The sequence below is a fragment of the Falco cherrug genome, chromosome W (assembly GCF_023634085.1).
Source record: "Falco cherrug isolate bFalChe1 chromosome W, bFalChe1.pri, whole genome shotgun sequence".
Lineage (NCBI taxonomy): Eukaryota > Metazoa > Chordata > Aves > Falconiformes > Falconidae > Falco > Falco cherrug.
The window spans coordinates 7,991,128-8,006,503 of record NC_073719.1 but is presented as its reverse complement, the minus strand read 5'-3'; the positions used below and the strand labels follow the sequence as shown (position 1 = coordinate 8,006,503).

Here is a 15,376-nt window from a genome sequence, read left to right as displayed (position 1 = left end):
GATTGGAAAGGAATGTGAAACTTGAGAGTTGAGATAAGAACAAAATAATTGAAATAGAATAAAAAGGAAAGAACAATAACGACAATAAGTTATAATGGAAGGGGAGTGAGAATAAAATCCAGAGGGGAAAGGAAGAAAGCAAGCAAGTGATATACAACTGCTCACCACCTGCTGACCGATGCCCAGCCAGTCCCTGAGCAATGATCGTTAGGCTCCAGCAAACACACATATACACACATACAGTTTATATACTGAGCACGCTGTCCCATAGTATGGAATACCTATTTGGCTAGTTCAGGTCAGCTGACTTGGCTGTGTTCCTTCCCTGTTTCTTGTGCCCTTCCAGCATTCTGGCTGGCAGGGCCTGAGAAACTGAAAAGTCCTTGACTTAGGGTAAGCACTACTTAGCAACAACTAAAACCATCAGTGTGTTATCAGCGTTGTTCTCATATTAAATCCAAAATACAGCTCTGTACCAGGAAGAAAATAAACTCTAACCAGGCGACACTTACATTTTCATATTTCCTGCTGAGTCACTATGTTGCCCTGCTTCTTGCTCAGTACTACCTGACTGCACCTCCTCCTCCTGCTGGTTTTTGGCTTTCTATAGCCACTGTCAGACAAAAAAATAAAAAATAATAAATTGCTGCTGTTGATTGCAGGCCAGGTCTTGCTTTCCATCATGTATGAGTAGTCCCTGAAGCAGACTGTCAAGTTTCAGTATTTCAGCAAGGAGAAACCAGTCCCACGAGTCCTGTTGATAATATGCAGTCTGTACTTCAGCACTGCAATCCTCCACTACTGTGCAACTTTCACATCCAGGAGGCAGCAAGTGCAGTAAAGTAAACCATTCTCAATAAAAAAGTTGTAAACCTAATTTCCACAGTTGTTAGACAGGCATATACTTTCAAATCTGGTCATTTAATAATTACTAACAAGTGTATAATGAGACAACTGAAGATATGCCTTTGCATGACAGCATCTCAGCCTGGAGAAACACAAAACAGCACCTGCCTTTTCTGGCATGCTGAGACTAGTATTCCCCACCTACCCATAAACCCTGACCTGTTGAGCTAAAGAACACTACAGCCCCCCTGACAACCAGCCTCCTCTTCAGAGATCCCCAATAACCTCCTCCCAGAGAGAGCTGGGGAAAAGGCCCAGCTCAGGAGAGGAGAGATCTTCAGGGTGATGATGGAGGAGGAGCATCCTCTTCAGTAGACTGGAGATCACTGCCTGCTCTGATCTGCACTGACCACAGTGAAGACACAACAAGGACTGCCACTAGAAGCTGTCCCCAATATCTTCATAAAGCATGTACAACCCATGCTGAGCCATATGCCACTGTCTCATAGCTCTGCTGTTTAAATCAAACCTGAGAAGAACTTTCAGATGAATATGAAAGACAAGGTTCAGGCTTGGAAGGAGACCAAGTAACACAGATACCAAAAAGCTCTGAGTTCTGAAAAGGAGACTAGATGCTTTTGCAGCTGAGCAGGGCACCTTTGTTTTACTTCACATTCATGATAGCTCAGCAAGGAACACTAAGCAATGAGAGAAAAGTTAGTAAGGGAAATAGCGTCCCAGGAGGTGGGCACAGTCGGTGCAGAACAGCCATGCATGAGTTTACCCACTCAGATGATGAAGAGGAAATACATGATGCTCATGACATTCCAACATGCTCTGAAAGCAATCATTACCTTTCAACAAGAACTTGCAAAGATGAAACACTGTCAAACTTCAACCTATGACGGTCATGTAGAATACAACATAATCTTATTCCCACCAGAGAAACCAAAATGGGCGTAACTTATTATTTGCCTGTGGAAGAACTGAATACGCCCCTTGCAAATGAAGACATTCAGTTCCATAAGTAGGTGTCTTTGACATTTACTGCCAACTGCTGGAGACAGGTGATCTCTGCCATCCCTTGTTCCTAAAAAGGAGACTGCAACATTATAACTATCACACAGTACTGAAAAACTCAGGAGATTTATAGTAAATCAAATGAAGGAAAAATACCTTACATTCAATTTATCTTTTATTTAACCCTCACCATATGTTCTCCTTGACGTTTCAGTTAATATATTTTTCTGATTTTAAAAGTTAGATATTAGAATTTAACTTAAGATTGCTGCTGCCAAGTTTTGCTGGTGAATTGATATGTTCACACCTATTTGCAAAAAAAATCATATAAGTAATGGAGAATATAAAGACCGATACTTAAAAAAGTAGAATTTAGTAGTCACAAAAGAGGCTACAGAAGACTTGAACTTAATTTTCAACTACCCAAAAATCAATTAATTTTAAAATTATCCAGAAAAATCAGGAGAAAGAGAAACAACTGAAACAAGCCCTAGTTTTGCAATGCATATTCAGATTGCCTATATAAGGAAACATTTGTTTCCTACTTAAATCAGAAACAACAGAATCATTTCACAAAAAAACACATAAAATAGCAGATTAACTTCCAAGGTGTCATGGTTTAACCCCAGCCGGCAACCAAGCACCACGCAGCCGCTTGCTCACTCCCCCTCACCCAGAGGGATGGGGGAATCGAAAAGGAATGTAAAACTCGAGGGTTGAAATAAGAACAATTAAAGTAGTAAAGCAAAAGCCGCACACACAAGCAAAGCAAAGCAAGGAAATTCATTCACTACTTCCCATCAGCAGGCAGGTGTTCAGCCATCCCCAGAAAAGCAGGGCTCCATCACGCATAACGGTTACTCAGGAAGACAAGCATCATAATGTCAGATGTCCCCCTCCCCTTCCTTCTTCTTCCCCCAGCTTATATATCCAGCATGACGTCATATGGTATGGAATATCCCTATGGCTAGTTTGGGTCACCTGTCCTGGCTGTGTCCCCTCCCAATTTTCTGTGCCCCTCCAGCCCTCTCGATGGCAGGGCCCAAGAAACTGAAAAGTCCTTGATTTAAGTATAAACATCACTCAGTAACAACTGAAAACATCAGTGTCCTATCAACATTGTTGTCACACCAAATCCAAAATACAGCACTGCACCAGCTACTAAGAAGAAAATTAACTCTATCCCAGCTGAAACCAGGACACAAGGTACAGCTCAATAGCTCCAGAACTTATCTAACCAGATCAACTTGCTTGACTTGGCAATTAATAGTTACATTTCTGTAGTAATATAAAATTTAGACAATTCATGTTAGATCTAAGGGCATAAGCAAAATGAGGTTCACAGATACAGAGCAGTTCCTAGCTTTATTATCAATTAAAAAAATATTTAGTGTTTGTTACTGCCCTTTATCTAAGCATTTCTCATTGATATACCTAAGATATATTTATATCAGCTGATATTCGTATGTCATTTAATATTAGAAACAAAGTCTTACTATATTGTGTTGCATATGAAATTGTGTATAAATAGTGAAGTATACCAGAAGTCTTTTATTCACATCATTAAATTGAAAATACTGTCATTAAAATAAGCAAAGGACAAAATTTTTTCAAAACCTTTTATTTACTATTAAGAAAAAACATCAACTTTGGTACAAATTATACTATATAAAATTGGTTCAGTGGGATAAAAACTTAATTAAAATTTCTTAACCCAGAGATTTCTGTAAAATTTGCTTGCACAATAAGGTGCTAATAGAAGTTAGCCCTTAAGCCTGTAAGTCTTGGGAATCTGTCACATAGCAAATATAATTTCATTGTGAAAGTGAACTTTGGTAGAAGAAACTCCATAGGACACCTGAGGTAGTAGAAACTGGAACAAACAGCAGTAGACATTATTTACAACTTAAGTACTAAATAACATTAAGAACATACAAAAAATAATTACACAATAAAATTTTCATTCCAGCTTTGATCCAAAGAAAATAAAAATATTGCATCACATCTGTATTTTAAAAACACCACAATTACCAGCAAGCTGAGGGAAACACAAACTCAAATACATCTAGAGGCAGTTTGAGTTTGAAATGTGGTAGGCATGGTGATCTACAAAGTAATACTGATTAGCTGAAATTCATCAGTTTATACAGTTTACATTTCTGCTAGAAACAGTATTAATCTGAAAACTGATCTTCCAGTACACGAATTGGCAAGAGGGCATCCTTTAAAGCTTGCACATAAAGACTTGGAAACAATCTTATTAGAATGAGAAATTCTAAGGTGGTCAAAAAAAGCCAAGTACAAACCAGTTCAAACTACCAAACTTCACATTTCTGTATTATCTTTAACTCTTCAAAGTCTGCCAATCTTTCAAAACAAAGGAATGTAAAGATTCCAAAAGAAACACATTCACAACTAATGACGCTGCTTTATATTAGCACGAGCACTATCATCCCTGTAAACTTATCTTTAAGATGTTTTACTTCCAATTTGTATTGTACATTTTTAATGTACTATAGCTTATTTAGTTTGCCCCGAGTCCTTGAAAATAACCAATTTATTTCAGTCCAACAATTCAACTGGCTTCTGAAGAGTTAAAAAATGAACAGTAATATTTTTTTTCCCCAAAATTGATTAAACACAATGAGTAGTTGATTTAAAAAGACCCCCCCTCTCTTAAAAAGGCAAAAGAAAAGCTGCCATTTTCCTTCGGCATTACATGCATCAGAAATTAAAAACCTGCCTTTAAAATAATTTTTAAAACACACCTGCTAAAAGCACAAGTTTTGCACTACAGGTGAAGCTTTACATTTTACTTAACCTTGTTTTTCAAGTCCAAGTTTGTTTCTTCTTAAAATAAATACCTTTCTTGTGGTAATATTTTTAACATTTTCAAATTAAATTATCACTAATGGCTACAGTATATAGATATGTACAGCAGAACAAAAACAGCAGGTAAAACTTGTTATCAGTGGAGAATGTGACCTCAGTTTTGTTACACAAAGAATGAGATTTGCTTGTAGGTGGCACCTGCTCCCAGTGAAGTACAGGACAATGTCTCCCATAAACTTTAATGGGAGCTGGTTTTGGGGCCTTCAACATGAAATTTCTCTACATGATTTGCCAGAAAAAACTGCTATATGAAAAGAAGGCTCAACTTTCAGCACAATTCAGACCGAGTTGCCTTATGCAAGACATACATATTTTTTTAAATAGCCTATACTGTCAGAAGCTGAAACACTGACTTGAAGATGGCATTTTATTTTATTCTGGATTTCCAGCAAATCTGTTTTTAAAACTCGTGTCAGCAAGGTGTTCCATGACACAGTTTACAGCTTTTTCTAAAGACTATTTTAAAATAAGATCACCTTTCCCTGAAAGTTAAAAATACAATGAAAACAAACTTAAATTTCAAAAGAAATTACATGACCAAGCAGTAAATGCATAGTGAACCACAACTGCCTGCTCTTACTTTAAGGCATGCAAAATGTTATTTTAAAGTATCCATCAATGTTTGGATTTCTTACTCAAAAAACTTTGTATAATTAAGAGAGATAGATACAGAACATCCTTTTAAACAGTGCTGAAAAATAATTGCAGAATCCTCTGCTTACGTCTACATGATGTGAAATGGAACAGCAATTGCTATATTAAAAGAGATCCTGAACTCTTCAGCTGCTAATATTGCTGAAAAAGTGCTCCAAATAAAATAAAAATCACTTATCTGCTAAATAATCATGCAGATTTAAGGAAAAATGCTTTTGTGTTCACATAGAGCCAGATGTTTGAAAAGGCACAGTTTACAAATCTCTGCGCAAATTGTGAAATGTTGCATACTGAGCTTAGGTAAAGATCTCAATTTGTCAATCACATACTTAGGCAGGGTCCTCCACTGGCCTTATGTCCTTGATGTATCTATCATTAAGGCCAGTAGAATAATACAAGCTGCTGTGCTTAACTGCACTGCAAGACAGTTATTGTATATTCAGTAACATCTTCAGTAAATCAGCCTTACACATAAGTAGCTACCACGTAGTACGGAAGACTGGGTGTTTCAGCAGCTCCCTTGATGGGGGTCTGTCCTGAGGTTGAAGTTCTAAACACCGAAGAGTCACATCTCTCAAACCAGGAGACAGATGTGAAGGGATTGATGGAGCAGTAGTTGCACTAGCAATCTGAACAAAGGGAAAAAACCTTGTTTAGAAGTCAGTGATTCTTAAGCCCCCTCTCCTACCCAAAAACCTTCAACAAGCAAATAATTTTCAGCTGACTAGTTTTATATATATATATAGTTATATATATGAGCTTTTATCCACTTAGCATATTTCCTACTGCAGTTTGAGGATTACATTGCTGCTTCCATTTATAGAATGGGTCTTAAGTTCCCTTTATGCTTCTTTCCCCAATAACACATGCTTTATTACTTTTCACAGTCTACCTCTCTCCTTACACTTCTCTCCAAGTTTTCCTCTGACAGAAAGATTCTGCAATAACCATCTGCTAAGCAGACCATAAGAAAAACTCTCATGTCACACTTACAGGTATCTTTTAGTCTAATACTTGCCATCACTCTTAACAGGCATAGTGTAAGCAAACACTGAGATATATTAGGATGAGCAATTTTACATTATTATATGTTAAACTGGGTATGCTCTTGCATTGTCTTACTGTATTTCTGCTACCACCACCAAAGGGCAATCTTTCTCACAATGAAGCAGGTCAGTCCCAATCAAATTAATGTTGATCTTCTCTAGATCAAATTAAGCAAGACTGAGAACACTAGGGTGGCACCACCAGATTCACACAAAGAACCAAAACAATTGCATCCCTTATAAGTGATTTGTATTTAATTAGAACATACTTGAATACTGCTGTGCTAGTACTGTTTTATGGAAACACTTTCTTCACTCATACTAGTGAAGATGCTAATCACTTTCTTCACTTGTGGCAGTATTTTCATTATTCATGCCTGTAGTCCAACTATACTTGTTAGAATTAAATATACTAAATTGATTTTAGCAAGAAACATGAATGCCAAAATAGATGACCTAGAAGGGGGAGGAATAATATTAATATAGAACATAGCAGAAGTAAATAGCATTCAGCAAAATCTAAACATGGAACATCATGTTTTTACCAAAGGACATTCCCCACTATGAAATATAGAATGGTTTGGGTTGGAAGGGACCTTAAAGACCATGTAGTTCCAACCCCCCTGCCATGGGCAGGGACACCTTCCACTAGACTAGGCTGCTCAAAGCCCCATCCAGCCTGGCCTTGAACACTCCCAGGGATGAGGCATCCACAGGCTTCTCTGGGCAACCTGTTCCAGTGCCTCACCAGCCTCACAGTAAAGAAGTTCTTCCTAATGTCTAATCTAAACCCTACTCTCTTTCGGCTTAAAGCCATTACCCTCTGTCCTATGGCTACATGCCCTTGTAAAAAAGTCCCTCTCCAGCTTTCTTGTAGGCCCCCTTTAGGTACTGGAAGGCTGCTATAAGGTCTCCTCAGAGCCTTCTCTTCTCGAGGCTGAGCAACCCCACCTCTCTCAGCCTTTCTTCATAGGAGAGGTGATCCAGCCCTCTGATCATCTTCATGGCCCTCCTCTGGACTCGGTCCAACAGGTCCATGTCCTCCTCATGCTGGGGGCCCCAGAGCTGAATGCAGTACTCCAGGTGGGGGGGGTCTCGTGAGAGTGGAGTAGAGGGGGAGCATTACCTCCCTCGACCTGCTGGCCATGCTTCTTCTGATGCAGCCCAGGATTTGGTTGGCTTCCTGGGCTGCAAGCGCATTTTGCTGGCTTGTGTTGAGCTTCTCGTCCACCAGCACCCTCAAGGCCTTCTCAGAGCTGCTCTCAATCCATTCTCTGCCCAGCCTGTATTTGTGTTTGGGATTGCCCTGACCCACGTGCAGGACCTTGCGCTTGGCCTTGTTGAACTTCATGAGGTTCATATGGGTCCACTTCTCAAACCTGTTAAGGTTCCTTATATGAATACACACATAAATGCTTTATGGTAGAAAAAAAACTTCTTTTGCTTCTGTATTTTACAGGATTGTAAAGAAAGAGTTCAAATACCAATCTTCTGCCTAGAGTCAAGATCAACTGTATTCCGAAAAAAACTTTTTAGCCTGTTACATTATGTATTTATATCTTAGAACAGAGCTTTCTCTGCATATTATTGTGTTGGTAGCCTTTTAAATTTTTTTAAACTAGCAAGTATGATTATTATGTTGGTATCAATATTGATTTTGTACTAACACCTGCAAAATAAAGAAAAGCCACTGCAACAAACCCTACTACTCATATACTTTTCTAAAATTCACATTGCTGTGTATGAAATTAGTCAGTGACTTTTGTAGTATAGTTATAGTAACAAAGTACCTCACCTTAAATATCAGAGCAAGATGATTGGAGTGTTTCTCTGCATTCCAGGGAGGTTTAGCACAAGCCATTTCTATAACAACACAGCCAACACTCCACACATCACAACTCCTACCATATTGCTGACCTCTCAGAACCTGAATAGATAGATCAAAGCTCAGATTATCCACTTCAAAGTCTCTTAATTCTAAGTAATTTAGATTTTAAAAAACAAACCAACAACTAATAAAACATCAGTCAAGCGCATTCTGATCATCATTTCAGTTTGAGAGCGTGATCAGTGATGTAAGTGACATAAGATTTATACATTGTAGAAAGCTAGTAAATAAAATGCCTGATCAAGGGGCAAAGTATCTTGAAATAGCTTTTGACCAAATGGTCATTTGAGCTTTAATAACAATACTTATTATGTGTCTTGCAACAAACTACTCAGAACAACTTTGACAGCAAGAAACAAATGTCATTATTGCCATTTTGGAATCATTCCTATTTTCTAGAACAAGTACATTTAAAACACATTTGAAGAATTTACAGCAATTTTCTGTTATTTGGCTGCATGAATTAGCTTAAAGAGTACAAACAAACTTTTTGAAGTAACTCCCAAAACTGGTTTCTTACCTCTGGTGCCATAAACGCAATAGTTCCCAACAACTGTCCCTGAAACTCCCCAGCACCAGTTCCTTTTGATGCCAACCTGGCTGCAGCTCCAAAATCAGCAATTCGTAATCTATGACCTGTGCTGTCAATTAGCAAATTGGCACCTGTCAACAGCATAATAAAAATATTGCTAGTTGGCTTTTTATTAAAGGCAAAAGGATGAACACTTTTCCTCCCTCTGTTTCAAAGCTATAAATAGGTTGATAATCCCCACCCACAATGTCAAGGAAATGTAAAAAATCAAGGATAAAGTCTATATAACGTCACTTTTCCCTTATGCCTGAATGATACTGCACACAGCTTGAGGCTGTCAGAGAGATTTAGAGAAGCAATCACACTTTCAAAGTAGGGCAAACACAGGATTCTGGAACAATACCTGGAGATGGAATAATGAAAGAAAGTGGTGACCTAAAATCCTGGAGTTTTTCATTGCCTGCAGGCTCCCCGTGAAATTTAAACTTATTTCATCCTTAAGCAACTTTGAGTTGTCTTGAAGAGAATTACAGAGCAACTGAAAGTTTTTCCTATTTTAAGAAGAAATATTAAAAGACATTTGCCATTGCTATGTTGCTACTTATCTTGATATCTCTCCAGTTTATGGACAGCTATAGTGACATTACAGGGAGAAGTTTAGTAAGACTGGTATTTTCAAAGAAAGTCCACATTTTGTTTGTCAAACAGTACAACTGTGTTTATATTCAATTAGGATGAAGGAAGAAAACCCATCATAATATTCCTATACATTAGAAACCTGACCTCTTTATTTTGGCTTATTCACAGATTTTACTGTCATTTCAGGGTATTTACATTAAATTAACTAACAATCTTCAAAGCTATATGGCAAATTCGTATTTTATTTGAACAAATTCAGAAAACTAATTTTTCTAAGCCATCGGCACAGGTAGTAAGTATCCCCAAGCATAGTATGAATGTTCTGATTCTTTTCAGTAATTAAAGATTCTTAAGTATAATCAAGACAAACCCAACAGAAATAACACTCTTGAGATGGTATCCAAGAGAAGCAATGGGTCTCAAGCCAAAATAGGTGCTGCTTTCTGAATAGTCCTTTTCCAAAGACATTCTAAATAATTCTCACCTTTAACATCTCTATGGATTATCTGATTCTCATGGAGGTAAGAAAGGCCACGTAACAGTTGATCTGTGTAATTAATAATAACAGATTCTTTGAAGGCTCCATATTTACTTAACAAATGAGCAACTGAACCCCCTAGAAGATAAAAAAAAAATACAATTTATGACCACTTATATTTCATATTAGTAGAATGAAGCACTGCCTCCTAAAATTGGAACTTGATATTGATATTCCTAATTCCCTTCCTTTCCTTTCCTCCCCACCCCCCCCCCCCAATAAAGTTAAAGTTCTATAGGCAAAAAGTAATATACTTGGTTACTTAATTACTTTTTACTTGGAACTGTACACATTACAAAGACATAAGTCTTTATGCTTCCTAATATTTTCATCTGTCCTTAAAAGAATGTACAAATCCCTTAGCGTACAAAGTACTGTTGTTGATAAAGAACTACATATATTTATATCTACATTTTGCACTAAGGTTTTCAAGTAGTAGAACACTAGCTTTCTTTGGGGCAATAAGTATGTGCAGCCTCCAGTAAGTGTTCCCTCTGAGGATCTTAATTTACTTTTGTTATCATCTAAGTACAAATATATAGAAGCAAGTATACAAGCAAGGAAAAGCAGTATCTTCCTCTGTTTTCCAAAAGCGATATCTAGATCCTCAAATTTTGGATTTCCATTGTGCCTCAAAGTATTCTAATATAATTTGGGCTTGAATGAGGTAAAGAAAATTCCTGACATTTCATTATCTAAATTAGTAGTATTTCAGAAAAATTATACTTAAGAGTTAAACACCCTTAGTTCTGAGAAAATATTTTCTGTACTATTGTTTGTAATAACACATACTTGGGCTTTGCTTGTTAGCACTTTGGTATTGCTAAGTAATTTCTGCCAAAGAATGTAAGTTACGTTGCAATATTTTCTTTATAAGAAATAAGGATGTATAAAACACCAAATCTAGTCTTGGTAACTGGACTGCAACAACATATAATCCCATTCATAAAATTAATGAAGTTCCTTTTTAAAAAAAACAAAAAACTCACTTAAGCTGTTCTGGAAGTAACTTTTCTACCGGTTACCAACAGCAATAAAAATCTAAGTTTGCAAACTGAAGTGATGAATGGAATAATTTGCAGTACGAAACTACATAGTTCAAGACTAATTTGATACTTTCATTTTCTTTGGCATACAGTTGTTTACCTGCCATCCATTCAATAAAGAGGTTATAGTTACTCTTCTCACAGGTAGCACCCAACATTCGAATAATGTTAGGATGGTTCAGATGACTCATCATCCTTATTTCTTCTCTCAGTGCTTCAACTACCTCTTCTTGCTCAGATGATGTGTTCCTAACATATGTTACCTGTTTTGAAATATGGTATTCAGATTTATCTTACATAATTACCAGTCCTGTAACCATCCCCCTTCAGTACAGTAAAAAGAATGAATGGGTTTCTGTCCCTTTTCACCATCTGGAAACAGCAAGTATTCTTTTATCTCAAGTCCCTTCAGCTGAGACCCTATATCTTCATTTGAGAAAGTCATAGAAAATTAAGAGTGTTTTTTCTGGAGAAATGCCAACAAAAATCTCTCCAAGGGTGGGGTGGGGAAACTTCCCTCTTCACTCTCCTCTGCTTAAACTAGGAATTATTTTTTTTTTTTAATAATTTTCTCCAGGTGTTGAAGAAAAGGAAGATAGATAAGGCTTAAAACAGGATTCTGACAATGATGTTATATGTAAGACTTTTTACCAGATTAACCATACTATCTGTTTCATAACTAAACTGCTTATCCCAGAAAGTCAATGGGCAAAAAAAATTAATAAAATAGCCAATCAGAAGTCCAGAAATGGAACTGGAGCCAACCCCAGCTCTGACTCATAGTAAATCTGAAATAATAGTATGTTGCAGAGAATTTCCCCAGGCCTCAGAATTGTCATCATCTCTTCAGGAGGAGCCTCAAGGACCACATGGACAGTCCTACTCTTTCACAAGCAAGAGAGCTTCAAAGGAGAAATACCTGATGACAGATATTCTTTCCCTAATTAAATGTTTGGAAATTGCCCAATTCCATAGACATAAGTTCATTTTAGAATTAATAAGAAAATGTTAGGTCCAAGATTCCCTCTGTGTTGATATCACTGATTCATACCTAAGGCACCTTAAATGTGGAAGATTTACTCACATCTAGAACCTTACCAAATCTTAAGCAAATCATGTGCATTTGGGCCTCTCAGTCATATTTTTGTATTGAATAATTTAAATATTAAAAATACTTGCTTCAAAGTCAGCTGTTGGATCAGAGGAAAGAAGCATTAAACTACATTTCCTGTGCTTAAACTCTTTTAGGAAAAAAATCTTGACAAGGGAAAATTACTTTTAATAGCTATCTTTCAAATAGAGCATCAATTTGGAATCAAGGGACCTGGACTCTATTCCTGTCACTGTCACTGATTTTTGAACTTGATAAAAACAAAAATGCATTTGAAGAACTATGAAAGAAAAGGGGTGTATAAAAAAGTATGTCGTCCCCCCCTTTTAAGGAGAAGTAAAAGAAACTGAAAACATGTTAATCCCATACACATAAAGACTGTATTATGTATCATGTGAGCACACGCAACAGGGAGAAGAGGAATTAGGGAACAGAAGTCAGAAAGCTTTTATATTTAATATTTCAAATAAATATTGAAAAACAAACAATATATTCAAAAAAGTGAAGTATTTACCTGTTTTATAGCCATTAATGTCCCTGTTCCTACATCTTGAGCTTGGTAACAGGAAGAGAAAGCTCCAAGACCAATTTGCTGACCTTTAAGCCATTCTGCATCTTCTCTGTAATGGTGTTTTGCTTTGGTATGTCCAGGCAGGGTTTCTGGTGTCTGTGAATTAAATTCCAAATCAATCCCATGTTTACTAACATGCACCTAAAATGTAGATATTCTGGAAGGTTATGAAATATCCAAGTTTATATGCCTCTCTTCTCCCTTACAGTTATTTGTACTGTATGTTATACATGTTTCAGTTGAGACCAGAACACCAGTGTATTCCTTAATCCACATATTCCTACTGTATGTAAAGAACAGAGGGCCTTCTCTGTGTTACTACCTGAAGGTGAAAGGCAAGATGTAAGGACACAAATAGGAGCAAGACTTTTTTTCTATTCTTGATTTCATGTCTAGTCAAGGTTTTAGTCAGCACCTATAGTAAACACAAACAAAATCATGTTTTCTACTTAATTTATTTCTGTCATTTTATGCTTCACATGTTGTTACCTCATGCAAAGGGATCACAAAACCCAACATTTCATTCCTCTTTCCAGTAACTCTACCAAGTCTCTTACCTGCAACCTCACAAACTTCCAGCACCTGTCTTACTCTAAAGTCAATACACTCAACCATTTTGTGAACTTTTGTAAAATACTCCTTTCTTTCTCTATTCTTATTTCTTATACTTTTGTCTATTTGCAAACAAACATTTTTCCTGATTTCTAAAGTATCTCACACCTTCTCTCTCAGGATGTGCTGATGGTAAGATCTCTTCCTACTCTATCTGCCTCTTCTTTCAGAAACTGATTTGGTTTTGCATAATTGCCTTCAAAGTAAATCAGCATTAAGACTCAGTACAGTTCTACTCCTGCTTAAAACCTTTGTTCTCATTTCTTGTTTCCCCACTTTTACACTTTCTTCTTTCCCATTTTAAAAGGTATACAACATGATGTCTCTCTTCCAAATACTGTCTCTAAACTTAATAAACACGGAAAGATCCTGTTAGCACTCTCAACTGGAAAACTGTTTATACTCCAACTTCTATGAAAGAGTATTGAGTCCCTTTGTGCTTTATATAACTTTGGGAATAAAACAGCACTGCTTTATAAATTCAGTGAGCCTCAGTTGAGACATGCTAAATTACCATATGCATACTTACATCCTGCTGAATGATTATGATATCTTCACCATTTTCAACATGTAGTTGGGGAATTATTGGCAGGGCATCTTGAGATGCTGACATTGCCATAGCAATAGCTAAAGCTTCCTCTTCTTCAGCTTCCATCTTTTCCTCGCATTTTTGATTATGATTTACATCATCTTTGTAAGTATCATAATTTTCTGCCTGCTCAAGAGAAAGAACTGCAACTTCAGACTTGAATGTAACTGTGCCATCACTTCTTGGCACAGAGGCCTTGAGCAGGTCCTCAATACTGGAATTGAGCTCTGCATTAACATCCAATTGACATTTCTCATCTACTGGTGTGAACACTGTCTCTTCACTTGGTATAACCGCACTGCTACTACTATTGCCATCACACTGCAAAATATCATTCAGGTCAAGTGTCATACTGTTGTTTGAGGTTTCTCCCTGCTTGTTCACATTACTTGGGGTGGGTCGTGATGGCTTTGGCCTGTGTATGTGACTGGATGGCAATGGCCTGGCTTGGGTAAGGACTTGAGAAAGTTTATCCAGTTCTTTATTTTCAGAACAGTTTCTCTGAAACCAGAGAGAAAGTTTCTGCTGTGTTTGAGGAGAAGGTGAGGGGATTTGGCAGGGAACAAATCCCTGAGGTCTGAGTTTAGAGACATCTGTTACAGTGCCAGCTAGTACAGATGGGTTTGAAGGAGACAGAAGCATTGGGAATAGTGACTGAGAATGACTGGATGAGGGAGAAGAGTTCAAACACTGATTGGGGGTTTTTCCTTTTGCTTGAATGGCTGGCTTTGGTTGCTCAGTGGTTACAGATGAAAGTCCCACAGCAAGGCTAGCCAGCATCTCAGAAGTGTCCTCTGGACTGGCACTCAGTTTTTTATCACTTAAACTTTTCTCATCTTTCCTTGATAACTGGACAGTATTGTTAGGAGTATTACTTTCTGTAGCTTCTGAAGAGTTATCTGGTACAGGTAGCTGCAAAATTTTTTCATGTTGACATTCCCCAGAGTGCATTTCTTCCATGCCTAGCTGGATGGCATCTGCAATTTCCATTTCATCTGCTATTGCCATCAGACGTCGACGCATCCTTGCATAATGAGTTGAGCTTGTCATACTCAACATTTCTAACAGCTTTAAAAAAACATGGGGCACTCTTGCCACCATTCTTGCTGCACTCAAAAATACTCTGCGCGATAGTTTTCCAACCATTGAGTGGGAACTGTCAATTGACTGCAAGGCAAAATTTAAGAGGGAGAGAAGTTTCTTATACCTGAAAGTTAAAAAAGAAAAAAAAAGAAGTGTCTTATAAACTGATATGCTCTAGTTAAATAGTGCCAAGAAAGCCATTACAAGATAACCTATTTAGCTGTCAGTTCTGCAGTAGAAAGCAGACTTACTGCTGCGCTGGTGCTTTAAAATTGTTTCACAGGTCAGAAGTTAAGAAATGCAACCATT

General features: G+C 37.3%; 1 protein-coding gene across 3 annotated transcripts in view; it reads right to left on the bottom strand.

Annotated features, from left to right (window-relative positions):
• Nucleotides 1-3,471: 3,471 nt before the first annotated feature.
• The window catches only part of LOC129734578 (mitogen-activated protein kinase kinase kinase 1-like), a 68,814-nt gene continuing 56,909 nt past the window's right edge, over nt 3,472-15,376 (bottom strand). Inside the window, exons 14-21 of one of the 3 annotated variants that reach the window (XR_008730111.1) lie at nt 13,925-15,191; nt 12,727-12,879; nt 11,202-11,364; nt 10,002-10,133; nt 8,867-9,009; nt 8,254-8,385; nt 7,410-7,837; nt 5,905-6,041 (exon numbers count right to left, since the gene is read on the bottom strand). Coding sequence is in view for 1 of the 3 variants with exons in the window: in XM_055698193.1 (XP_055554168.1) it covers nt 5,892-6,041; nt 8,254-8,385; nt 8,867-9,009; nt 10,002-10,133; nt 11,202-11,364; nt 12,727-12,879; nt 13,925-15,191 (2,140 nt within the window). In the remaining 2 variants the exon portion in view is untranslated. Of the gene's footprint in view, nt 6,042-7,409; nt 7,838-8,253; nt 8,386-8,866; nt 9,010-10,001; nt 10,134-11,201; nt 11,365-12,726; nt 12,880-13,924; nt 15,192-15,376 lie in introns of all 3 variants that reach the window. The other 2 variants (XR_008730112.1, XM_055698193.1) reach the window with 2 other exon arrangements.